Raw genomic sequence first — 27,828 nt, 5'->3', positions numbered from 1 at the left:
ATGCTTAGCATGATATAAACTTTGACACCTGTGCAAATACAGTGATGAAATGCAATTAGGTTTTGGTCTAACGTTTGTTTGTGTGTGTTGGACGGCATCTGCGTCGACTTTGAGCAAAAATTCTCACCTGTTTGAAAACTGTCAGTCTGTTCAAGCCAGTCCTTTCACGTACAAGTTCAATGTATGGATTCTGGTCCCGTTTGAAAATAAATACAAGTTCGCTCACCAACGAATAAAGCCAGCGATTGAAAGAGCCTTGAATGATTCTTGGAATGATGCATCTCAGGTCCATAACTGGAACATCTCAGCTTTGTTTGACGTAAGACTTTGCATAATTATTATCTGGAAAGTGAAACCTAATTGCATGAAGGATTTCGTTCATAGGCTATCCTGATTGACATGAAGGTGTCACAAATATATTATCATGCTCTTTTGAAATGAGATATAGTAAAAGCGTATCATTTTGTTGGTGTAATGACGTCACGGACAACGTAACTTCTGATTGGCGGTGTCATTGCTGTATTTGGAGTCTTACTGGGTATTAACATGTGTGGCTACCTCACGATTCACACTTAAACTGAATAGCCTAATTTCATGTCATGCTTGCATACAGAAATCAGCTATCAGTGTTGTCTACCAAAACACCAAATGTGATCCGGACTGGGCACCTCGGGCAGCGTCAGATATTCATGACGTAAGCTTGTTGGCTCAATGCAACGTCACTGGAAATAGCACGTTGGATATTGACGTCATAATTGGCCTGACATGCGACTACACCTCCGGCCGCGTGGCTCCTTTAGGGAATCATTGGAGCTGGCCTCTATTCTACCCCGGTGTCAGGTAGTTTGCTTTATGGGAAAAACTATTACCAGACAATAAATTTTTTTAGTTGAAAAACTTTTACCTCTTTTATACACGAGGTGTCGTCATCAGCAAGCTTCCCAGACAGCCACTTTATCTGGTCCAGATCTTTATCAAATTGGGTGCGGATCTGATCAGATCCTTGCCAGATCTAGGCCAGATAAAGTAGCTGTCTGGGTTTATATTTTTAAATTTTTAGTATTGTTCCCTTTTGTTAAGTAACCTCTTTACGACAAAGACTAGTTTTGCATTATTCAAGGAATATTTTATTAATTTTAGAAGATTTCTTGAAAATTTAAATATGTATTCTAGACTGTAAATTGGTTTCAGCATCTGCAGACATCAAATTATTGTATTACTAGTCTACTTTTCAAAACCTTTTTGTTACCGGTACCTAAGAATTCTCATTGGTGGCGATTGTTCTAGTTTTCAGATTCAGACTATGCTATGATGAATGAATGTTATATTTTTTTAAACAAAGATTATCTTAATTATACAATGCAATGCTTGAAGTTGATCGAAAATAAAAGAGACATAAGAAAAAAAGAATCCAGAGGCATTCTATTCAGTTTTTCATGATAAATTATGGTCCACATTAGCGGAGTTGAGTGTCTCTCAACACTTTAATCTGGCTGCTTAAAAAGATGTAGAACAAGGCAACAGGAATGGTCTGAGTTAATGATCAAAGAAGAAAATCTTTTCGATTCCAAAAGGGTGTCAGACAAGGCTGTTTGATATCGCTTCTTTTCAATGCCATCGGAGAAGCGATAATGACAAAGGTGCATCTCAGTCTTCGTGAGAGGAGTGGAAAAGTTGTAGAAGGGAGAACAATTTAGAATGGGAGGTACGCTGATGACACAACGCTCGTAGCAAACAGCAGGAGGAGATTGAGATGAGGGTAGAGAGCCTGAGACGAGTCAGCCTGGACATGGGTGTATCTAGTAATAGCGCCAAGGCAGCTATGATAGTGCACGGAAACGGAAAAGTTAAATTTGATGGTCAGGTAATCAATAAGGTGAAAATTCAAGTACTTGGTATCGTATATCACACCAGATCGATACCTTACACCGGACATCAAAACAAGACTAGGACAAGCACGGAGCATCACAAATAACCTCACCGGTATTTGAAAATCAAGAGACATTACAATCAACCTCAAAGTAGGCTACAGCTAGCAAAGTCTTCAGCGTGGAGTGTTAAGCTGTACGGATGTGAAACGTAGATATTAAGAAGTAGATAGTTTGGTTTTAGCTACTATCGAAGGAGAGGTTTGTAAAAAGGGTAAAAAAGAAGATGAAGAACAGAGTGGATAGACAATGTTCTCAATTGGAGAAGTGAACTCGATCTGGCGAGAAAACCTACTCTGAGGAGAAATGCCCACAGCCCTCCATAGGGCTACAACCTACTGAACTGAACTCTCATTTTACGATTACTCTCTGACACCACGTAACAACAGTATTGTTTTACAGCCAAGTTCATGCTTTTTGTAATTTCTGCAGGACAGCAAGTTATAATAAAAAGAACGGAACCCAATGTTGCTCCACAATGGTCAGACCTGGAATCACCGCAGCAGACTTCGGCAATTTCATGCTTTCTTTGTTCAAAAGATACGATTGGAATACCTCGGTCTTACTTTACACTTAGTAAGATCTCATCGCTTTCAAGTTTTGGCTGCAAATAAAAAGTTTGAACAATTTTTGCCGTAATTTTAAATTTAGCGTTGATGCTAAAATTGCGCAGTTTAATGATGGAATCATTGTAGCCTACTACGTAAAATTAAAATTCTGTAAACAAATCATTTTCAGGCCAATTGAGCTCTTTTTTAAGACCCTCTGTTTATATTTGACCGAATTCATCCACTTTAAGCCAAGTTATCAGACAAGGAATTAAAATAGAGACTAAGTTATAATTATTTTCTTGATGACAACAGATACTAGACACATGACACAGCCTATATATTCTTGTTTAGTTTGAATAATTCCATTTTTTGCGCTTTGAGTCATTGCTTGGGCAATGAAATGTAGTGAAGAGAGCAACAGGAAAGAGAAAATTTTGTAAAAATTATGAGAAATTGCATGGTTTTTCTGTCAATAAATCAATATAGAATGTGACCAACAGCTACCGGTACTGATTGATTCAGTTTTATTGCAGGTATGCTGTTATTTTTAAACCTAAAATTAAATAGCCCTCCCATCTTTCGAGTAAAAGACAAGATTTTTGGGTAGTGCTTTGTGTTTTAATAAATCTATTCTTTTTGTAGCTCTAACGGACATGGAGCGTTTTTGAACTATGATTTAAGTACTGATTGTGGCACGTTACTGAAAGGAATCACTGATTCTTTCACTGCTGAGGGTTGGGAGAACGATGAAGGATTTTATGAAATTATTACCCGCTCTACAGACGCCAGCATGGAAAACGCTGCCGAGACTATTTTAGAAGACCAAATACGGAAGTTGGCGCGAGGTAAAACGCTACAATGAAAAATGAGCTTTTCTAACATCTTTCTTGTTGATTGTTCCATAACGTACCAGCAACGTTCTTATAGTTGAGATTTCGGCTGGGTACATTTTGTGTAACGCCAATCCAGGTGTTTAGTGTGATAGCTAGTAGCGTTGACAGGAGGGTCCAGGAGGTACTTTTGGATCCGGGCCCTGGGCCCGACATAATTTTAGGGGCCAGGAACCTTTCCAATGGGGCCCGAAAACTAAAGAAATCACTGTGTATTCTTTGGATGCATTGCGTTAGAATTGTCTTGATTTGGGGCCCGGGGAATCTCATTGGTACCGGGCATAAAATATCTTTATTACGCCCTGGTTGTATCAGGCATGTTTCTTTTCAAGTAGGCCTATTCATCATCTAATATTCATTATTACTTCTATTCCCATTATGTTGTCAACTCATCCTAGTGTGGGTTTGTGCTGTTGGCACCAAGAAAGCTTTAAAATGATCAGTTTTAATATAACAACCAGAAGTTTTGCATAAATTTTTGTATATATAACAAAAATATATGCAACCAGAATTTTTTTTTTAGAAACCAAAAAGTGCGAAATATTAGTGTTCTCTGTTCTGGTAATTGCACTCTGAGCAAGATATACAACTTAGATGTGAAACCATGCAAACCTTTATTTTTTGTGACGGTTTTTGTTAAATTAATGTAGTTTTTATCCTTTAATTGAAATAAATGTAAACATAGGCTATGCATTTTTCCAGGATGTTCTAAGTCAAGTCTATATCATTACTAATAAATAGGTTGCCACGAGCCTTCTGGATAGAAAGCGTGGCATATGATTGCCTTACGTTTGTGCAAACAGCAGTTTAATTAGTTCAACACATCTGTATCTCGTAAGATGAAAATAGCTTTTCTTATATCAATATTGGATCTATTGCGCTGGAATAGCGTAGCCTACTTCTTTTAGGTTTGATGTCAATCAATAAAAAATAACACCTGCGACACTAAGCATAATCTCATTTGCAAATATCGATTTTATAGACGTGTTTGAATCATTGCAAAGCCATATTTGTTAAATTTCTTGGTAAAATACACCAAACCTACATTTTGGTAGTAGGGTGTTCCGCAATATCGACCATGACACTGGTGTGTCATAAGTAGCCTACGTAGCAATGTACGTTGTTGCTTATCGATCACAAGAAAAGGCTAGCCAATTTATTGTAGCTTATTTATTATTAAGTTGAAAGTGAACAGTTTATTAGTTTAATGACAGATTTGTAATAAATTAAAAAAAAAGACATTGGTTAGCAAGTCTGTGTTCTAGAGAAGGGCGATTACAATGGAAAAATTGTGTAATCGATTACGATCGATCGATCATTTGGCGATGGACGATTTCTTTATAGCCCACTGAAATTTTAACGTAATCAAGTAAACTCACTTGCCGTTTTTGACCTGATGATCACAATTATTTAAATGTGTGTGTTGGCTAGTCGGTTCTAATTAAGTTAATCTACTTTCACTGGTCTACAAAAAAAAATTGTATAAATTATGAAAATAAATGTTCTTAGCTAATTTTCGGCCGCTGATCTCAAATCTGAAGTTAGATTTTTTCTATCACATCAAGTTTTCAAGATATCAGTAAGCACCATATTTAACTATTTTCGGCACGGTAGGCCTACAACCAACAACAAACTTTGAGAGCCAAAAACAAGGACAAAAAGTGATTCTTGGAAAAAGTTAGCCGCAAAACGATCAACATGGGGCAGTCTTATTTCTAAAGGCGCAGAATCAGCCGTGAAACAGCGTAAGCTGTAAAAAGAAAACCGGAACAGGGCGAGATCCGAGCCTTGAGCAAGAACTCTAGCCAACCGTTCTTCCCGTGTCTATCTTGCAGCAAAAGCTTCACCACACAGATAGGCCTCATCAGTCATCTACGCACTCATGTACACTAACCCCATAATGAAGCTTGATTCAGACTCGTTGGCAATCTTTGGATAAAGGGATGAACATCACAATCATCACCATTGACAGAGTGAAAGGAATTTCCCTCCTTTTGCTATCAAGACACAACAGAAGCTCTGTACTATATCTATAAATCAATGACTTTATGCACTTGAAAGGATTGATTTCCCTACCATGTTAAAGCTGCTCTAATATGCGCCTTATTTAGTTTAGCTGGCATTATGCCGTTACGAGGGTGTGGCCGTTGGTGTGCATTACCAACTTCGTGGAGCCATAAATGAGACTTGGGGTTTACATGAAGGACCAATGTTACCATTACTCTCACTTGAGGAAATGGAATAGAGGTGCTACCTTTCACACAAACCCCCATACACCCCACAAACTTTCAACACCCGCCTACTATTACAAAGTTAGAAGTATATTATCCTACACTAGGTAATGAAATTTTATTGCGGATTCAACATTGTGAAAAGCGATATATTGGAAAAAGTAGTGTCGTTACTGTAGCCGCTACTCCAACAAAAATGTAGCGCTGCTCCTACCATCGCAAATCCATAAAGTAGTGCGCTCCAGCCCATCTCTGATTATGAGTAATAAAACAAGTTGACCTACAACATTTATAACTTTTTAACCATTTAAATTTGTCGTTTACCACATCGAATGTTATACGTTGAAGCAATGTAAAAAAATTAACGTTGATGAATGGGTTGCCTTATGGCTTAAAATACCGTTTCAAATCAATTTCAAACTATTATCCAAATTTTAGTGTCGATTTGGTGCCTTGGACGTCGGGCAATGCGCAAAGTTATGCTTGCCGCAGAGAAATTGAACATGACGAATGGAGAATATGTTTTCATTTACATGGATTTATACAATCCCAATACCAGTTACGTTTGGACTGACGATGACGATCATTTGGATTACGATACTTCAAACACAGATGATTCGACTGATTTCACAGGTACAGTATGTAGGCCAGGGCTACTCAACTGGCGGACCTCAACAGGGCTACTCCGAATCCGGACCTTCTGAGTGTTGATAGTGAACCTCGGGTTTTCGGAAGATTAACCTCATTGCCACGTTTCTGGGAGCATTTTCTTCTGTGATTATCCTAGCATCTGGGGCGGGGCCCCCCAGGCTCCCCAACACTATGTCACAAATCCTAGAGGAGTTACATTTTAGGTTACCTAAAAAATGGTTTGTTACTATCACTGATACTTTAACTTTCGTGGTTGGGTATGAAATAATTTATTCACCGGTCCGCTAAAAGTATCCAATGTATCACACTGGACCTTTATTAACATTAGTTGAGTAACCCTGATGTAGGCTATAATGTAGGCTATGCAGCTTATTAAACGTTACTCAATGTGCATTAGGAATCCAGTTTAGGATAAAAAGAAAAACAAATCGCATTTTTGAGACCGACTTTTCTCAAAGGGAGAGGAAAACTGTGAATTTTTAACCAAATGTTTACAACTTTTAAGCTTTGTTTAACTATTTTGAAAAGCAAGTGACCTTGCCTCGCTATGCTATAAAGTTTATTTACATAAAACCTCCGTTCATTTTATCGTTTGTCACCTATAAACAGTATCTGTTTTGATGATTTGTTTTATTATGTAACCTGTTTTGACGCCACATTGCTCACTCATCACTACAACAGCGCCACTGCCATTAGCAGCTCCATCAAGTACAATGACAGGATACGCGTCTTGTTTCGTGTGATGCAAAGTCTGTTTGCACTAAATCCCGTTTTATTATTTGTTACCCTCATACAGATCCACATACTGATGAGTACCTCCGTGCCTTGACAGTTGTTACCCTACACACACCAACCAACGCAGAATACAAACAATTTTCTGATTCGGTAAAGCAGGAGCTTAACAGCACAAGCAATGGAACTATAATGGAATACAATGAATATGTCAATCCATTTATTAGTTATTACTACGATTCCATGAGACTGTTCATCTACGGGTTACTGAGGTAAACTTTTGAGTCATATCACTCAATCAAAAAAGTCTTTACAAAAGCAAATTTCGATGCACACACACATGTTCATTATTTGATTGAGTGGATCTGTTAAATAGCTCGGTCTAAATTTTGATTCTTGCGAAAGATATTGTAGATGTCTTCATGTAGTTTCGAAAAGGAGATAATGAATGAATAGAACGCAACATACGGTAGCGTCTGGTAGGACTCGGCGTCAGTGAATATTTGTCTATGTTTGGAAACCTAAGGAAGAGATCTTCCATTTAAAATAATTTGATGAGGTGTTTTTTAGTAACTACGTTTCTGAGATTGTACGGGTTTGGATGAGTTGAGTTTAAAAATCAAGAAGCCCACTTGACAACTATGCCATAGTGTAATTGAGATAAATAAGGAAATGTGTCGGTTTGCAATGCAGAGTAGGCTATGCAGATTGCGTAATTTAACAAATAATATCTGATCATATCTATGCTTTTTATTCCTTTTTAAAAATGGTGACATGCTGAAAAATACTTTAACATCAACGATATTGTGATTTTGCTGTAAATATATTTGTAATAACGTACCCACTTTTTACCAGTAGCTTAAGCTTGGCTTAACCTAGTACTGTCGGATTAAAGTTATGCGAGTAGTCTAACAGAGCATTAAATCACAAGTTATTAGAAGCCAAATTTATGAACATCTCCGACAGGTAAAGTTTCACAAAGCTTAATTACAAAACAGATGAAACATCAAATAAAGAGAATGTTAGGTCTGCCATAAATTAGCTTCGGCAATAACTTCAATAGCGGCTATACCAACTGTCAAGATTTAAACTAATTAAGCCTATCATCAGAAATAACAAAGCTGTTTTACGTCATATTGAATCAATAATCAGAATTTGAAAGTCGACACCGAACAAAGGTTAATAATAATAATAATGAGAAAGTCAACAGTGCGGTCGGTCTTTTAATCTCGTGTCTGCCAATAACGCTTCCCTTAGCAAATCTTCTTTATGACTTCCTGCATGCTTCGTTTATTCAAACGATGGCGTCGTGACAATGCTTCAACAGGATCTGAATAGAATGTTTTATGAGTGATATGATTTGTTGTGTTATTTTTATATATTTTAATGCTGCTTGTGGTTTAATCGAAGGGGTAGGCTAGTTCAGGGCTTCCCAAAGTGGGGGTCGCGACCCCCAGAGGGGTCGCGTAACGAACTTCGGGGGTCGCAGAAAGTATACAAATTTTACACAAAGCACTGCATATTATCACTTATATGCAAGATGCTGTGAAAGTTATTAACTATTAAGAGTCGTGCACTCAATAGGCTACCCCCCACGGCTACCCGCATTTTTTAAATTTATATAGCCTAGTGAAATATGGAATAGGAGTTGAAAATCCTCTTTTCTGCATTGTAAACGTGGATTTCCAAACTAAAGCCAATGCTTTAACAAAGTTATTAGCGTTAAAAAAATAAGTCGTGAATTTTCCAACGGAAAAAGTGTAGCCTTTGTCCACCGTATTTGTAAAGACGTTTTTGGAAAGGCTTTTCAAATCATGCTATTTGTCAGGTTTGCCTGAAAAAAAGGAACGATTTTAATTTGTCCTTCTAAGGAGAAAACATTTATGTTTTTACATGGAAATCTAAAGTTGGAGCGTTCATCAAAAAATTAAACATCTAGAAACAAAACATTGAAAATGATTTATTTGAAATAGGCCTAATCTCATTTACTGAAAAGTGTTTGGCTAACAATGGCATGGAATCAAACGTTATGTTAAGCCTCTGGTTATCGACACTTGTCAAGACTGTTGAAAGAGCTTAATAGATTGGATCCAAAACCCATTTGGTTGGTTGGTTTTGAATCTTTATCCTGACAAAGCCTTGAAAGGTTATTCCTGGTAGTTTCGCATACCTGTAGTTGTAGAGGCTCTTGACACAGGGCCGGTTACCGAGCTTGGCAGAGTGAAGTTTTCCGATTGTTGCCGGGGAATTATTCCATTCACTAGGTGCCGCTGAAAGGAGAGCAGTCCTGAAATGCGTTGCTCAAGCGCACACCCCGAGAGTCGAACTTGCACCGCGTGATCTTGAGCTGGGCGCGTAGCCACTGAGCTAACCGGGCGGACCATGCAAAAACAAAGTACCGATTACCTCTCTTTCAAATCTCAAGAAATATTTGCAGATCTATCTTTTAACTACTGTAAGTTGTGGCTTGAATTTTCTGGAAAAAAGTTTCACGTTTTTTGGCTTAGCCTAACGTTAGACCGGAATATTCACCATTAGGCCAAACCTTTCAATAAATACCACAACCGTATATTTCGCATTGTTTATCCCTTTAACCGTAAAGGGGGTCGCGGAAAATTTTAGGAAATTAAAAGAGGTCGCGAGCAAAAAAGTTTGGGAAGCCCTGGGCTAGTTCATTGTGTTGTTAGGCTATTTAATGTTTATATTTCTTCCTGTTCGCACAATAAATCTATAATAGGGCCTAAGCCTGGACACACAGAAAATGTAATTACGTGACCGTTGATTTGTTCTTCGTGCATTGATCGGTCATTCTCGAAAGCTTAGAGTGCATTGTCATAGAAACAGTCCAGCAGGTCTACATTTTAATGTGTCTATTTCAATTTTCAACATAGCCTGTATGCTACACACGCTACTACCACAACAAACCGGAAACATCAGGCTAAAACAGGTACTTTGTATCTGCATTTGTGAAGCAACGATCATGCTGCTCAATTCGAAGCTCAACCTATTGCATGGGTTATACTTTTTGTTGCAGCACGTTCTGCGCTGGATCGAACAAATTTGACAACGGAGAAGAATTTGTCAGCCGTTTGTGGGGAATTGAGTATGAAAGTCTCGGAAGAAATATAACGATATCAAAAAGAGGAGATCAAGAAATGGATTACTCCGTCTTGGATATGAATAACAAGACAAAGAAATTTGAGGTACCGTAGCCTATAGGATTTTGTTTGTCAGTGTCATCTCGAAAAAGAAAATTAAACCATATCTTTTGTCTATTGTTGATTATTTCCATCTCAGAACGTCTTTCCATGTCAGAACATCATCAAACGAATGAAATGTTTTTAAGATATTTTTGTTGTGACTTCTCTGCATCAGTAAACGACTCTCGGTGGATCGTTTAGTGAATTGTTACAAATTACAATCACTAATAACAAAACACAAATTGAAGTAAAAGATTTCCATTTTGCATAGGCTATTGCCAGTGCCGGTCTTAGGGTATTTCGGGCCCTGTGCGGAATGTGCTTTGCGGGGCCCAATGACAATGATCCAATTCAGTAGCGTAGCTAAGTATTTTGAAAGGGGAGGGTAGTTTTGACGGCCGGCGGGCAAAGCCTGACGGCATGTTCACCGAAGGCGACACCCAGCGGTGTGGGGTCTGGAGGGCCTCCCCCAGAAAATTTTGAAAAATTACTTTGAATTTGGTGCATTCTGAGCGCATGTTCAACAAAAATTTGGGTATAACATTAACTGTAAAATGGTGCTATCCGGTGGCATAGCAAAAGGATAAGATCATGTTTTCTCTGGCATTTTTCGGACATAAAGCTGAGTCTTCATGTTTTCTTATTGCTAATTCCTAAAGCCGCAACTGACTTCAAGAATAACGGTACTTGCTTGTGAATCGAATTGAATTTCCCATTGGAAATGACAAAAATTACTGCATTTCCTGAGTAAATTGCGGGCCTCCTAATTTGCGGGCCCTGTGCGATCGCACGGTTTGCACACCCCAAAGACCGGCACTGGCTATTGCTGTAGCTCTTATAGACCTAAACGTCGGCTTATATTGTTTTGGGATTGCTCATGTCATTTTACAGAACAATTAATTGTTAGTTCCAAGAATCTTAAGATGAACAAGTGACGACACTTGGTCGGTTCCATGCTACATCAGTTGGAAAAATTTATTGCTTTGCAATAAAAAAAGCAAAGGTTCCAATATTATTTGCTGCAGCCTGAAAGCACTCCCCTGATTTTGCTGTTTTATAATGATAATAATAATGTTTATGTTTATATAGCCTAGCGCTGTATCCATCGTGGATATGTGTTGCTCTTAGCGCTGTTGCCAACAAAGCAGTGTCATAAAGGTGCGACCGAACACATTATTACCCTTAATCCATTTCCTTGCTGAGTGCTTTCCCAAGCAGGAATACGATTGAGTTCTGCTTTTAAAAAGTCTTTGGTAATCGAAAAGTAATCGATCCCTCGTTTAGCGATTAAGAAAGGGACATTCCAACCACTAAGCATGAAGTATGTTGGGTTACGTTTAACAACTTTTTCAATGATACCGAGTGATGCATTCAACGATTCAAACGAATCCTTGTTGACTTCATGGCACACGCCTGTTACAGGTTGTGTTGACTTATCATGGCAGCACTGGGACGTTTGAAGAACTTGGGAGCATCGACTGGCCTGGAAGCGTGGTGCCTTTGAATGTGCCTTTGTGTGGATATGAAAATGAATATTGTCAAGAGGTTATCAAGCCTGATAACAGTAAGTGATGTAATATTGACTCAATTCAATTTATTTTACATGGTTGGAATTTATAAAAAAAACACACTGTAAAAAAGCAGTAATTCAACATACGAATCAGCGAAATAAAATGAAATAGGCTTATAAAAATAATTTAAGCAACCGGTAATTTTCTATGCCACAAACAAATTCAAGGTTCTATGCAAAAGCTTGATGAGCTGTAGGCAATGAATGAGCACTCACACTTGAATGTATTTACAGCTGTTTACTATGTTCTTGGAGGATGCGCAGCAGTTCTTCTTTTAGCCTGTGCCGCTATGACTATCCTGTACAGGTATCTGCTTTTTGAAATCAGTTAAAGCCACATATCATTTATTAGATTACGTTTGCTGTATCACACCATGGCCATGATCACATCTAACAGCATTATAAAAATCATGTCCTAACCCAGTGCTCTTCAACCGGGTATACTATATACCCAAGTGTATACCAGATCAAAACTAAGGTATACAGCTGGAGAAGGGTATACGGAGGGTATACAGCTTAGATCTGTGATAGTGGAAGTCACAACAGAGACAGCAATTGGCATATTTGTAAACTTTTAACCTGACCTACTGGTGTGCGGTTATTACTCGCCAACCTGCTTTGTGCTTTTGAAACAGATAGCCCACGCTCATTTTGGATGCATGTGCCGTGTGGTTCGCATTTGACTTTGGGATTGCTGCGTCATTAATGCGCAAGTACGGGCTTGTGATGAAATGACCTCCTCTTCTAAAAAACTTATTCTGCACTCAAAGGTACGGTGGCTATCGCGAGGGAAAGTTCTTTTCCGTGTGTTTGAACTTCGCGAACAATTAGGGGCATTTTACTCTGAACACGGAGACCCAAGGGCTTCCAAGTTTCGTGACATATTCTGGATTGCAAAATTGGCATACTTGGAGTCGATTTTTGATTGTTTGAACCAAGTGAATATCAGTCTTCAAGGGAGAGGCCGAGGGGGTGATATATTTCGGTCAACTAGCAAGATCAATGCTCTGAAGATGAAAATTGCACTCTGGAAAGAGAATGTTTTGTCGAGGAACTTCAATGACTTTCCTGTATTAAGTCAATACATGAAAGAGTCTAGCTGGGAGTTTGAGGACGTTTCTACAGAAGATAACTTGTCTGCCCTTATTGTTGGTCACCTGAAATTACTTGCCGACAATTTGACTACGTATTTTCCTGAAGATAACGACCAATGTCTGGAAGCAAACTCGTGGAATATCCAACCATTTAATGAAGAACCAACTGAGGTTGAGGAATTATTGGAACTACGGGCTGATTTAAATCAAAAATACTCATTCCGAGAAGTGGATTACACAGAATGTTGGGTATCTCTTCTTGAATTTCCAGAATACAAAAATCTCGTCCAAAAAGCCATTGATGTCTTGGTGCAGATGCCTACCACTTATTTGTGTGAAGAAGGGTTTTCCAGTCTTGTTGAGATCATGTCAAACAAACGAAACTCGATACTTGACATTGATTCTTTAATGCGGGGAGGAATAGAGAAAGAGCTAACACCACGTTATGTCCAACTTGCCGAAACAATGCAACAACAAGCTAGCCATTAAATCTTCAATTTTGACGTTTTTTGCACTTTTGCAAGCGTAGTTTCTTGTGCCCAGTTCAAGTCTACTATAATCACTTTAACAAACAATTAATTAATTATTAGGTTTTTTTTACTTCCTGTGCACAATTAAACATTGCTATTTGTGAGGTATACGAAGTTATTAAAAGTTGAAAAAAGGTGTACCACGGACAAAAAGGTTGAAGAGCACTGTCCTAACCTACTATCGCTTTAGCATCGCTGTTCTAAGCCAACTTTGTCGACAGGAAAAACGCCCCTAAATTCTATTTTTCGTAACCTTTATGGCAAGGCTACTGTACTGGGCAATGCTTTCAGTTTTTAAGATGTGCATGTATTTTATTTTTAACCCATTGAAGGTTGGAGGGGGGGCTGTCAATTCAACTTTTTGTATCAACAGTTGTATCTCTAAAACCATGAGGCAGCGACTACGAGATTTCTTGGCTTTTCCTAACTTTTATTCACCTCTATTGAGCTGAAATGTTGAGCGAATAAAGGTTATAAATTGAGAGATATAAGGCATTTCTCAGCACATCCTCTGAAATATTTTTTATATGTTATTTTTCATTATTATATTATTTTGCATAAAAAATATAACTTACATTCAAATTGAGATTATGTAAAAGAAATTAATCACAACATTGCAATGCATGGTTTTCATTACTCTACCAAAAATAATGTGTAGGCTAAACTCACGCAATCGCAAAATAATCCAAAAGTCATAAGTCACCTCAACATTTCGACGTATACGAGCAGTTCTAAAATTCACAGAGTTTTAATTTTCGGATATGCTCAGCGTGAATAATTTTGCAAAGTGAATTCCAAATTTTGAAACCGTGCCTTAAAAAAATAACAGAGATATCACTCCTAAAGCATAAGAAGAATCGACACCCCCCCAAGACTCCAAGAGCCCAACCTTCTAAGGTTTAACGCACAAATTTAATAAACGACTGTATTTTGCATTTCATAATGGAACAAAGAAAATAAAACCAAAAAGGCAAAGTAAAATTAACCACAAATTTATTTTAAAATACAACCAAACCAACTTCTCATAATGGTCAGATCTCATCCAGATCTTGTAATATCAACATCCGAAGTTAAAGGAGTGATCTGAAAACCTGTCTCAGCAAGCTTTGGAAACTAAGACCCGCAAAAAATTAAATTTGATAGGCCTACTATTAGTCTGGTCAAGTGGTAGTCATGCTGGGTCGATAGTAACTTAGTAACTTAAATAATCGTCTTTAACTTCTTTTGTCCTATATCCTCCTTTGCCGATATCGATTTATACAGTGATTCACTTCATACTTTAACACGTCGTTTTTCTTCTTTAAAAGGAAGATGCTTCGCGAGAAAAGACTGCGAAAGATGATGTGGAGGGTGAAATGGGAAGATATTGATTGGTCTGGGCGCAGACGGATGTCAATTGGAGAGTCCAAGGTTGGTGTGGTATAATTAATCCTTTTCTGGAATTACACAAAGCCTTTTTCGTGATTAAAATTTCCTTTTTATCAATTCAAAGAAATAAAAGCCTAGCAAATCAAAACACTAACAAGGAAAAGTCCAGTTTTTATGATTTACTGGGAAGTTAGCAAACCTGGTGAACATAAAAATGATCATCATCATCACCGCCACCACCGCCACCGCTGCATCACCATCACCAATCCTTGATTAGTGTGCAAATGTTGTTGAATTCTACTGTGTCATGTCAATAACACAATAATGAAACGGATTGAAAAGATGAGCCTTCAAAAAAGAAAGTAGCTTAGTTTATCGTAGGCCTATCTGTTTAAACTTATATATTTTTTTAAAAAGTTGAATGAGGCTATTCACCATGCAATTATACTTAAACAACATGATACGTTCTTCTAGTGCAAACTAAGCTGATCTATCACAAGATATATAAGATGATAATTTGCTTTTATTCCGACATTTCGTCAATCAGACATGACTGGCTTCGTCAGGGGCTAGATCAGGTAGTGAATACCTGTCTAGCATGACAAAACACAGAACCATGTTGCTGTAAACCAACCAAACACGCAAAATGTAGGCTAATTCAATTTCCAAACAAAAATTATCGCGCGCTAATTTTGAAACTAGAAAAACATAGTTTAGGCCTAAATGTTATCAATCAACAAGAAACTTAAATAACGGCAGAGCGTGGAGAAAGTGAACCTATGAGTCATGAAGAATCAAATTGTATACGCACCACTGTACACTGTACAGTTTTCAATCAGTATGAAACCAATTTAAATTCATCAGACAAACACTTCAATAGTGTTTTATAAATAGTAGGAAAAGAGATGCCATCATTACGATTTATTACATGGGGCTTTTGATTGATAAACCAACTTTAACGAAAACGAAAACTTTAACGATAAACCAAATTTATTTACTGATCTGAAGTGATCAGCTTAGTTTGCATCAAGAGAACGTATATTGCATTATGTTATTTACTTATTTCACACTTTTTGGATTGCTCACGATTACTTTAAACTTTGTTCTTAATATTATTCCTTGTCTTGGTCAATTTTTAAAGCAGAGTTTTATTTTTATCAGGATTCTTCCCAGTCACTTTCAAGCAGCAATGGAGGCCAGCATCATCTATCGAACAGGCAAATCTTCACAAAGATGGGATTCTACAAAGGGAATGCTGTTGCCGTAAAAAAATTGAAAAGAAGAAAAGTGACTTTGGATCGGGCAATGTTGATTGAGTTAGAAGAGGTAGTATTGTAGAGGTGTTAAGCATCGAAAGAAACTGTTTCAGTATGAAAATGAAAAGTTCCACAATTAACCAATGTTTAAATTGAGCAATTAGTTTAAAATACCTCGTCAATTGGTTATTTCAGATATACGCAATGGATCACGATCATATCTGCAGGTTTGTAGGAGCGGTGGACGAGTCTCCTCATGTAAGTATCCTCACAGAATACTGTTCCAGAGGATCTCTTCAAGATCTGCTCGAGAATGATGTGGAATACGATATGGATGATGTATTCAAGTAAGTTTATTTTTACAAAGTACAGTTTACAGTGCAGTATGTGACAATGTGACATCCGAAGCTCCAACTGACAAAGTTATGGCCCTGATGTAAGCTTTTCAATTTAAAATTGCAAAGTGAAAGTTATTGTTCATCTTGTATCTATTGCCTAGAAAGAACGGCAAGGGTAAACAGGTCTGTTTGCAATATCAGCAGTAAGAAAAAAAATCTTAATTTCAAAGCAATCATGTTAAGAAAAACGTTAAAAATAATGTTAAATAGCTGACAGTTAAAATTACCTCAAGGACGTAAGCACCGACTTTTCTAGGCAAACATTTTTTGATAATTTACCAGCACCAGTAAGCTACGTAAGGTACTTATGTTTGGAAATATATTTTACTTTAATAGTCCTTGAAAACATTTTCTCCCAAATGTTCTACTGTCACAAAAATTTTCATTCTGGCCTTTTAAGGTTTTTTGCACATTTTTCAGCTTTAATCTTTTTCTAGAAATTCTTTGATCAGTGACATAACTAAGGGGATGGTTTATTTGCACAAAAGCTTCTTCCAATTCCACGGGAACCTAAAGTCATCGAATTGTTTGATTGACAGCCGATTCGTTGTCAAGTTAACAGATTTCGGATTAGTGAAGTTCCGAGAAGGAACAAGAACAGATAGTATCACTGGCTTCAAATATTATGAAAGTAAGTAAGTTTGAAAGCAATCAAGTTGTGAGTTGTATAGTCAATATAACAAAGCATTATATACACTAATAGGCTCAACAAAATTTGTTTTCACAAAAAAATATTAAATCTACCTTTTCTATTCTTCCACCAACCGGCAAGTCTAATTATTGAAAAGAAACACTGATGTTGCAATATAATTTTTTTTTTCGGTAACGCCTAGAACATCACACAACTAAGGCGAAAGAGAAAATTGAATTGAGTCCTGTCTTTGTCATGAGTTACCAAGGGGGGTGGGGGGACTTGTATACCTGGGACTGGTATATAAGTCCCCCCACCCCCCTTGGTAACTCATGACAAAGACAGGACAAGCTGCGTGGCTCTTTCGCCTTAGTTGTGTGATGTTCTAGGTTTTTCCTATAATTTCGCAACCTATGTTTTGATTTGTTTGTTACGCGATGAAAACATTGCTCTGACGACACCACAATGCTAATAGACACTAGCCAATATCTGATCACTCGCCGTTGTCTTGTGAGCCTCTGAGGCTGAGGGTCTATTCTTTTACCACCCCAGATTCACTATATTCCAGGTCTACACTGGATGGCTACTAGAGAGTAGAGACCAACCAGTCTTTTTGAACAGTAGCCTAAAAGCTGCATTTCGATATCCAATAAAAACATTTGTCCTTTGTTAACATAGGCCAGAGTTTCCCAAAGTGTATGCCGCGGCACACTGGTGTGCCCTGAAAGTCTGGTGATTCGAATGCTGCAGGAGTAGCGCAAAACTGCAAAGCGTTAAATTACAGTAGTTTAGAAGGGAGAGTTTGCTTTCATGCTACATTAGATCGACAATTTACTGCGTAGATCGCTTCTTCATCGACTATTTGTCCACAAAAGCAGCCACACCCTTTAATTTGCGGTAAAAGCAAATTATAACTTATAGTAGGAAAGAAAATCACTTTTTTTTAAATCCAAATTTAGCCCTCTTTTAGAACACAACAAGATATTCTAAGACCTCTGAAAAAATAATTGAAACTTTCGTATACCCCTTCTCCCCCTACTTGTAGTAGTAGTAGTAGCCTAAATCAATATGTCCTGGTAAATTTCGAAATTATTTGGTGTGCCGTAGTCCAAAACAGTTTGAAAAGCACTAACATCGATAATTCAAAGTTCAACAGTAAAAGATCACCTCCGGCTTGATTTTAATATGTGATTCAAAGGGTTAATCTTTTCAAATATGTCTCCAAACTCAACTCCTGTTCCAAATATTTTTGAGATATTGACTCTAAACTCCTTCCGACTCCGAGGGCAAACCATAAACCACAATCAAGATTTTTTTTTATGTTGTCATACTTACGCCTTTTCCATACCTTACCTTATCATGAAAAGAGAAGCATATTATTTAATGAACAAATTACGGCTTAGAGTGGAAAACCAACAGAAGTACACAAAAATGACAACTGCGCCAAATAGGCTACATGTTAAATATTTGTATGGAAAAATATCAACTGCCAAAAATCAGACTCCTGCTCCAATCTAGCTCCTGTTTATTCCAAAATTTCCAGACTCCAACTCCAGTTCGGCTCTGGCCAAAATCCGAAACTACGGATCCAAATACTCTTAACTCCTGTGCACTTCTGGATTACGCAGAAAAGCTGTCATGGAGCACAGGAAATCTATAGGCTACGGTTTATCCTAAAAATGAAAAAATTTTCCTTGTTGGTAAATGATAGTATGATAATCTTTGTGATCTTTGTCCCTTTTCTCCATACTAGTAGGTGGAAGAGGATATAATCTTGACTCACGTTCAAATACATATGCGTGTGCATGAAGGAACAGGACGATAGGGATAAGAGTTGGATCAATTACATTACAATTATAGATAAATAAAACCTAACAACCACACGGCATTTAACATAACACAATAACATGAAAATAAACTAAAAACTACAAACGTTTTCGGCCATACTCATGTTAGCCGTTTTCAAGTAACCAACTGACTAATGTTCTACATAAATTGAGATTACAAAACTATGTATGTAGAACATCAGTAATTTGTCATCTTGATTTAGTAATCCGCATCAGTCATTTGTCATCTGTCGTCTTGAAAAGGGCTAACATGAGTATGGCCGAAAACGTTTGCAATTTTTAGTTTATTTTCATGTTATTAAGTTATGTTAAATGCCGTGTGGTTGTTAGGTTTTATTCGTCTATGGTTCAAGAAAACCACCCCTATACCAAAATTGAATGGCAATTATATCGTTTTAAAATTTTCAAATTACATTTACTTCTGAATGTAATTAATTGGACTGCACGTTTCAATGCAAGAATTAAATGTTTTCGTATTTAGGTTCAATGATTTCAGTTAAGACAGTTGAGTTGCATTTGATGAAGATTAAGTTGCGAAAATTGTCTGTACCCAGTGAGTTACGTTTTGCGATATACAAGATACTAGCAATTGAAAAATTGCAATTGTAATTGACCTAACTTCGATAGGATGGTCTTAGGAGAAAGAATGAATGTAAAGGCGATTTTGAGGGAAACTTTTTTACTTCTTTTATCGAACAAAGTCTTCTAACTATGTTTCCCCAGATAAACTTTGGACTGCACCTGAACTTCTTCGAAAGCAGAATACAAGCGGCTCACAAAAAGGAGACGTTTACAGTTTTGGAATTGTTGTGCAAGAAATCATCTACAGAAAAGGAGTCTTCTATCGAGAGGAAGCCATAGTACCTCAAGGTAAGAGACAAACAGTCCTGGACTAATCGCTCTATTTTCTGTCTGTTCTGTAGACTAATCATCGGCTTAAATTAGGAAATGTTTTAAAAATTAAAACAGTTGTGGCAAGATTAACTTTCCCACAGCAAAAATCTTTGATAAAAAAGTCTCCGATTGACTGAAAATTCTCACATTTCAAATTTGAAACGATTTTAAACACTCTTACAAGATTTCCATCACTATTTTCCGAGAATCTTTTGCATTTGCGATGATGGGTAATTAGTTGCTAGGAATAACTACATGTAGGCTACAGACATCTATAGGTAGCTATGGTTCTGATGCTGGTGATTGCTGTAGGCATATTCAAATGGTCATCTATGTATGAGTTAATTTACCGATAAACTTCAATGTTTTGGCTGCCAAGCCCAAGCCCAAACGTTGTATATTAAACAATAGGCTACAGTTACATGTATTATGAGCTTAGATAAACAACAGAGTGTTTTTCCTTAGACAAGTTTTTTTTTTTCTATAACGCTTTCGACAAATATTAATTAGTTTATTTTTTCAGAACATATACATACAGCCACTTTATCTGCCCCGCAGATCTGGTCAAATTCGCACCCAATGGTAAAGATTTGGACCAGATAACGTGGTTGTCTGGATAATTTATATTTAGTTTATAATTGGATAACGATTATTTTATTTTTCATGTTAGAAATCCTTCACAATGTCACTTCCATTCCGCTGAAGGACGTTCCATTCCGCCCCACACTCGATGACAATGATGAGGCCGTTGTTGACCCAAAGTTGAGGAAGCTTGTAAAAATGTGCTGGGCAGACAACCCGATAGAACGGCCAGAGTTCTCTGAGATTCAACGCGAAATTAAAAAGATTCATAGGTTAGATCCAGAGCCATGTTAACCTTTCCCCGTGCCCCCTACCGGTTGGCCCACGGCTGTTTAGGGGCCCATTCATTTTAATCTGCTTAATGTTTTTTTACTGTTAAAAAAAGAAAAAAAGCTGCTACAGAAGCTTGATAGAGCAGAGACAATGTCTCTGGCAAGTTCAAACGCCTCACCATCTTGCAGCTCAACATAGAAGATAGGCTAGTCGAAATCCGGCCTTTGAAAAACAAACTGCAGAGCTCATGAATTTTGCCAGCGTTTGAGATGTCGCTCAGTAGCCTATATCTTAAAGTGTTCTTGTTTAGAAAATTAATTTATATTGTTAAAAACATTTCGTTAGCCACTGAGAAAAGTTGCCGTATTGCTGTGGAAATGTGCAAAGCTTTCTCTTTACCAAACACAATGCCAAACTGACCGACCTTCAAAAACAAAAATGCATTGAAAACGTAATGAATACTTGCAGCCAAATCATCAAAGCATAGTAGAATCTATTTGGTAGTCCTATGAATGGTATTGACCTGAACAATATGAATTATGAAAAACAGTTTTGAAAAACTTGATGTTCTCAATCTTTTCAAGAGCTACTTTATCAAAATATTTATGTTCAAACATTTTAAATTCAGAGAAAGGAACTTAGTTGACAGCTTGTTGGAAAGATTAGAGAATTATTCTCAACATCTTGAAGAAAAAGTTGACGAGAGGACAGAGCAATACAGAGCGGAAAAGGAAAGGGCGGATTCACTGCTTTATCAAATGTTGCCAAAAGCAGTAGCTGATCAATTAAAACGAGGAAATGTAAGAAGTAACATTTAATTGTAGCCTACTCTTTTCACTTGCGGAATGTTTTCGTGAACTTAGCTTCCTTTCATAATAAAGTTTCAAGTTTTTACACAGAAAAGTCACAAAAAACTATATTGTTTTAATGTATATTTAGTTTAAGTTGATGTTAAGTGATAAAACAAGTAAACCGTAAACGTGTCATAATTGTTTCCAAACTTTTGGAAGAAGAAGGTGAAGTCTGATGTTACTAATCCTATGGCATTCACCAGAGTCGGGCTGTCAACGCCTTTGCTTCAGAAACCCTAGGTAGAGTAGAGATAAGCAGTGTTTTGAACATCTAGCCTAAGCCTGAAGTCGAGCCAGGATGGCATGTTTGAAAAGCGTCCACCAAAAGCGTATGCTATTGTTACCTTTGTTTTATAATTACTTATTCTAGAATGTCCTTCCGAAAGCTTTCGACGGCGTGACCATCTTCTTCAGCGACATTGTCGGCTTCACCGCCATCAGCCACGGCAGCGAACCAATGCAAGTTGTCAACATGCTCAATGACCTCTATACAATGTTCGATCAAATCCTTGACAAGTTCGATGTCTACAAGGTTCATTTGATATTCATTTATAATGTAGCCTGGGGCTGCTTCTTTAGGCTACCGATGTTCACGCTATAAATATCCATAAACATTTAATTTATGGTAGCCTACTGCTATTTTGCATTCATCAAATGCTGGCATTTGCACAACAATCTAACCTCTTAGTGTAATGTATTAAAGTGAATGTCATCTGAGACACCGAGACCTAACCCTGGCACGCCGTCAGCAAGAAGCGGTTGACTTGATCACATCAAAATAAGTTGAGAATTAAAATAAAGTTCAACCAGCCTCATATTTAAAAAGAATATATATTTCGCTACATAGTAAAGAGCATCTTCAGTTCTTATTCAAATAGAATCTATTTGAATACAGTACTATGCCAAATAGAATCTATTTAAATAGATTCTATTTGAATAAGAACTGAAGATGCTCATTACTATGTAGCGAAATATATACTCTTTTTAAACATGAGGCTGGTTGAACTTTATTTTAATTCTCAACTTATTGTAATGTATTAGGAATAGATTTCGCTGTAGTAATAGCATCTTTAGATTATACAAACATTTAATAAATGAAATTCATTAAAATTTAATTAATTCAAGCATTCAATTCAATTTACACTTCAAATTTTCATGAAATTACTTTTCATAATGATTTCTCTCCAGGTGGAGACCATTGGTGACGCTTACATGGTGGTGTCTGGACTGCCTGATAAAAACGGAGACCAACATGCCAGAGAAATTGCTAGAATGTCTTTGGGTCTTATGGACTCGGTTGCAAATGAATTCAAGATCAGGTTTAAGATCAAACATAATCCAGTTGGTTTAATGCATAATAATCTTACGATTGTGTAGGTAGAGCAAGCTATTTCTATTTTATGCAGACTTGCTTCCCGTAGTCATACTTTGATTAAAATCTTTAAGGTGGAGATGCACATCTTCCAAATCACAATTCAGTGGCACCAGAAAAACGTTACAACTTGATACATAGTAATATTTTTTATATAAAATAAAAATCTAGAGAATAAGTTACTTGTTGTAAGCACTTAAATAGCCTACCTTTGGCGTATCTGTAATCTGCCGACCGCTGCAGCATGTAAGGTTTATTAGCCAATCAGAAGACAAGATTTAAATCAGCTGATTGCAGTTTTTAATAGTACTGTAAATTAATTAAACGTTTTGCCGTCAGCAGCGTGGCCTAGCCATTTAAGGGTTAGGGTTAGGAAAGTAGTTATTTTGATGACGTGGACTCGAGTCCCACCCCCTGCCATTGGGGTACTTTTTTTTCTTCTGTAATTACCAAACAAAGTTCAAAGCAAGAATCAACTCCTTGGCTCAATGCTAGAAGGGTCACAATGACTGGAGCTGGTTCATAGGAAAAAGTCTCCTATGTCAAAGTTTCTACCGGTCAAAATACCCCACCTGCTGCAGCGGCCTACAGATTAGCTACGAATAGTCTACTCCTTAAGTGTGAACGCATGCATGACTATTATGCATGGTGGGATAGCCTTCCATGATTTAAATCAATTTTGAAAATTTCTTTTTTAGTCATATGCCTGAAACCAAGTTAAAACTGCGGGTAGGGATTCACACTGGACCAGTGGTGGCAGGAGTTGTTGGGTTGAAGATGCCAAGATATTGTCTGTTTGGAGACACAGTGAACACAGCATCTCGAATGGAATCTAACGGAAAACGTAAATTCGCCATTTATTACCAAAATGCATTGTTTGTACTTGTAACATTTAATGACTTGATACGCAGCATTGTTACAACATAACGAACGAGGTGGACTGGCAGGTTGCTCTGCCAATAGTAACTTGAATGCATTATTCAGTCAGTTTAAATTTCATCCATTTAACTTTGCGTTTTTCTGTGCCTCATGCATTCGCTGCAACACTGCAGTGTTAACAAATAACTTAGAGTGACTGATATTAATTTTTGGTTGATTATTTTTTGTGAAATTTGGACTAGACCCCGATAAGCCCCAATGCTACAGCTTTACAGCAGCATATATAATGGAGTTCCACTTGTTGTGCATGCTGGCAGCATGCACAACAAGTGGAACCCCAGTATGTCGTAAGTTGAAACAAAAGATTGTCTAGATCAAATCAGATTGGTTTCACTAGTTATATTCAGAACATAGACTTATGTAACATAAGAACATTATTATAGAACATTAAGTCACATCGTTTTGATAAAGCCATTAAATTGTTTCAGCGTTATCTATTCACATCTCTCCCAAAACGAAAGTTGTTCTGGACAAATTTGGGACTTTCATACTAGAGGAAAGAGAAGACGAAGTATTTTTGAAGGTAAGCATGGCTACCGTTTTTTCTGATACTTTTTGGACCGAGAGGAGAATTAATCGAGAAAAAATAGTTGCAGCACTGTTTTTCATAACCTAAAACCATTAGCAATCATATTTCAAAACATGTCGAAATGTTTTCATTTGTAGAACATCTTGTAGAGAGTAGATAGCATATTTTTGAAAGCTACATTGCTTAATTAGCCTACTAGCAAGTAGTGATGTCCAGGGCTTCCAAGAGCCCTGCCGGGCCCCGGTGCAGATGTTGCTGCCGGGCCCCCCAGCGCAATATGTCACCAATCACAAGCAAAATTTGCGATGCGCGTTCTTACAAAGGATAAATTAGGTTAAAGTATTAACACTCCAGTATTTCACAAACAATGCACTATTGTAAATATAGCTGTAAATTCACAGATACACACTAGTAGTAGTTATATACAAAGATAAAATGCTGTAAAATGCTAAAACACTACATGGTGTAAATATAGCCTCAATAGCGTTGTCAGATATGGAATTCTGCCCTAATTTGAGGAAAAGTTTATAGCTGTTGAAAACAAAAACTTGTATTTTGGATATTTTTTTTTAGTCCTGGGCAAAGATCAAAACCCTAACCTTTCCTAACTCTAACCCTTCCTAACTCTGGCAACACCTGATTGTAACCATGGCAACAAGTGGGTAAAATTAGCAATTTTGAAGATAAAAATTGCAATAGGCTACTATCCGACATGGCTGACATAGCATTGCATATGTGTGCTTACAGCTTTACATTAACATACAATACCATTTCTGACCTTGAAATCTGCAGAGACTAGGGCAGAAAACTTAGGATGAATGCATTGCTATTGTTCATGACATTAAGAAATACCAACTTCAATATAAGAAATACCAACTTTATATAAGAAATACCAACTTAAAAATATAAAAAAAAATTTAAAAATTGACCTTAACACGCAAATTTAAACATTTTGTCGGGCCCCTCTAAACTCAAAAAATTGAAAATTCTGTAATTATAAAAAAGGGCATAGCCTAGGCTACCCATAAGGGGGCCCCATTCAACATACGGAACTAATATAAAAACAATATTTTATGCAAAATCGTTGAAATCAATCTTTTTATGGCGTGAATTTAGACATTTTGTCGGGCCCCCTTGAACTCACCGGGCCCCGGTGCAATGCACCGGTTGTCCCCCCCTCTTGTGGGCCCTGGTGATGTCCATACATATTCATCAACATGGTAATCCTATGTATTGCTTCCTGCAACAACCTCCGCAAATCCACAGAATGGCAACAACAAGTAAAATATATTCGAAGATCGCGAGCTTAGCATTGTGAATTTAATATTTATATACATAATGCGGCTGCCGTTGTCTTTCAAATGGTATTACGATCGAGAAACAGCAACTTTCCATACCAGCAGAAGTAAAAATAAGAAGGTAGCAAGCATCCTGTTCTATTTCTTTCTAAAATAAGACATATTCTAGATTATGTACCGGTACTTAAGTAGGCTACATGTTTTTGCAACAAATTCGTAAAAGCTGGTGTTCGTTTCAGAACGGAATTAAGACACAGTATCTTCCTTTCAAAATGAAAAATAATTACAAATGCAACAAAAAATAAGTTTCTGGGCAGCCGATTGTAGCATCGAATAGACAGCGATAGACAAAAATTGTTGTAAATGTAAAATAGGCTAAGATACCCATGTTCCTATAATTCCGCTAGCAGAATGTTGATTGGTTTGAATCTTTATCCTTAAATTTAGCAAGCTTCTGATGGATTAATCCTGGCAGTTTTGAATACTTGTGTAGGCTTTGAAACACTGATGCAGGCCAGATCACCAAGATTGAAAGAGTGACGTTTCAGATTGTCGAAGTAATGTTGTGTGTGAGATATTCCATTTTACGATGTAGGCTACGGCTGAATGAAGAGAATGAAGAGCAGTCTTGTAATACGTTGCTGAAACGCATACCCCAAGAGCCGAACCAGCGCCTCTTGATCGGGCACTAACCAACTGAACTAACAATGCGGACATGTAGTGAATTCTTTGGCTACACCACCTGTTTTGCTAAGACAGTTATCGAAACCTATTGTGTAGTCAATGTCATCACAATTACACAGACAATTACGCTATTTGTTTTTAGGGTTTGGGAACATGGAAAACCTTTTGGCTGCAAGGTGAAATTTCTTCATCTGAATCGTCTTCTGAAAACTCTCCTGAAACAAATCAGGCTTTCGTTGTGGCTGATAAATCAACCAAAGTTCATGGAAACATTGTCAGTTTTGAAACCGAAACACTGAAAAAAAATTCTGTTCTCCATCAAACCCATAACCATGGTGATGTGACGAGACATCGATCTATTATGAAAGAGCGTCGGTCTCCTCTTCCTTTCAGAAAACAAAGTAAAAAACTCAGCAAAAGAAAAAGAAGGAGATCAGGAGTTACAGCTGTTTCGGACACTGTTGTAGTTGAAACCCAAAACCGAAATGAGTTAAAAAGAAACGACTCTAACGAAACCAGTCTTACTAACTCATCTATTAAATCTTCTGACTCCACTAGGAGAGTGCAGTTTAACAGCAGTGCTGAGATCAAGCATCAACCAGCATCAGGAAATACCATACAAGAGCGGAAAAGCGGAAGAGATAGCGGGATAGGTCTCGGATTTGACAATGTAGTTTGTCTGCAAGAGATAAGCTCAGATGAATTTGATATTTTGTAATTTTGTTGAGAGGCATTTAACATAAATAATATTTCAACTCAAATATAAAAACGTTCTAAAAATGGAAGACAGAAACGTTCGAGCTGTTCTTTTGTGTCATTTTGTATTTGAATTAAAATAACGTTTTGTTTTTTTAGTTAACTTTGTATGTTAATGGAAAAGAAAAGTCTCTTCCAACGATTTCGTATTATATAGAGACTTGACTAGAATAATTTAAAACGATTTTATTTCATTGAATGTCATTATGTCAAGTCAATGAAAAGCAAACTTAGCCTAACTATGTCGATGCCTTTATATATTCCAGAGGTGTACGGATCCAAGATTTTTATGATCCGGATCCGATTTTGTTTTTGCTTCTTTCGATCCGGATCCGGCAATTTTTAAATATCTCAGATTCAGATCCGAAACCATCCGAAACCGATCCGAAGTAATTTTATGTCTGAAAATATATAATAAAAGTATTTCATAACACGAAAAGTTCACCTTTTTGTAAATGTTGTTTACAAAATAGATTCATTAAATTCAATAACTTACTTCTCAGTATGTGTATAATAACCTGCTTAGCCTACTACCGTAGCCTACATCATTCATTAGGCTACTGGCTGATCACCTCTTACGGCACTTTTGATCCCTATCATAACAAGCATATTGATTTCATCAACATCTCTTTGCTAGCAACTAATGTCAGTGTGTTCACACTCACAGTGTTTCACCACACAAATCTTCTTTAAAACTGAACTTATAGCCTATACTGTATGACCATATGGGAATATTCTTAGACAGCCATGGTTAATGCTTATGGTAATGTGAT

At 37.2% G+C, this 27,828-nt stretch overlaps 1 protein-coding gene across 1 annotated transcript; it reads left to right on the top strand.

Annotated features, from left to right (window-relative positions):
• The first annotated feature begins 49 nt into the window (after positions 1-49).
• On the top strand, positions 50-27,017 carry LOC145775466 (atrial natriuretic peptide receptor 1-like). The gene is made up of 21 exons (XM_082586761.1): positions 50-319; positions 614-840; positions 2,361-2,504; positions 3,122-3,324; positions 6,039-6,233; positions 7,048-7,255; positions 10,018-10,186; positions 11,606-11,747; positions 11,988-12,060; positions 14,685-14,787; positions 15,907-16,071; positions 16,197-16,348; positions 16,837-17,030; positions 19,601-19,747; positions 20,442-20,625; positions 21,255-21,426; positions 21,848-22,009; positions 22,666-22,796; positions 23,548-23,693; positions 24,217-24,311; positions 26,442-27,017. Exons 1-21 carry the CDS (start codon positions 50-52, stop codon positions 27,015-27,017), a joined length of 3,858 nt encoding a protein of 1,285 aa, XP_082442887.1.
• The last annotated feature ends 811 nt before the right edge of the window (positions 27,018-27,828 follow it).

Source organism: Aplidium turbinatum, chromosome 8 (assembly GCF_918807975.1).
Source record: "Aplidium turbinatum chromosome 8, kaAplTurb1.1, whole genome shotgun sequence".
NCBI classification, from domain to species: Eukaryota; Metazoa; Chordata; class Ascidiacea; order Aplousobranchia; family Polyclinidae; genus Aplidium; species Aplidium turbinatum.
The sequence above is the reverse complement of the archived record's forward strand: the minus strand, read 5'-3'. Positions and strand labels throughout refer to the sequence as shown.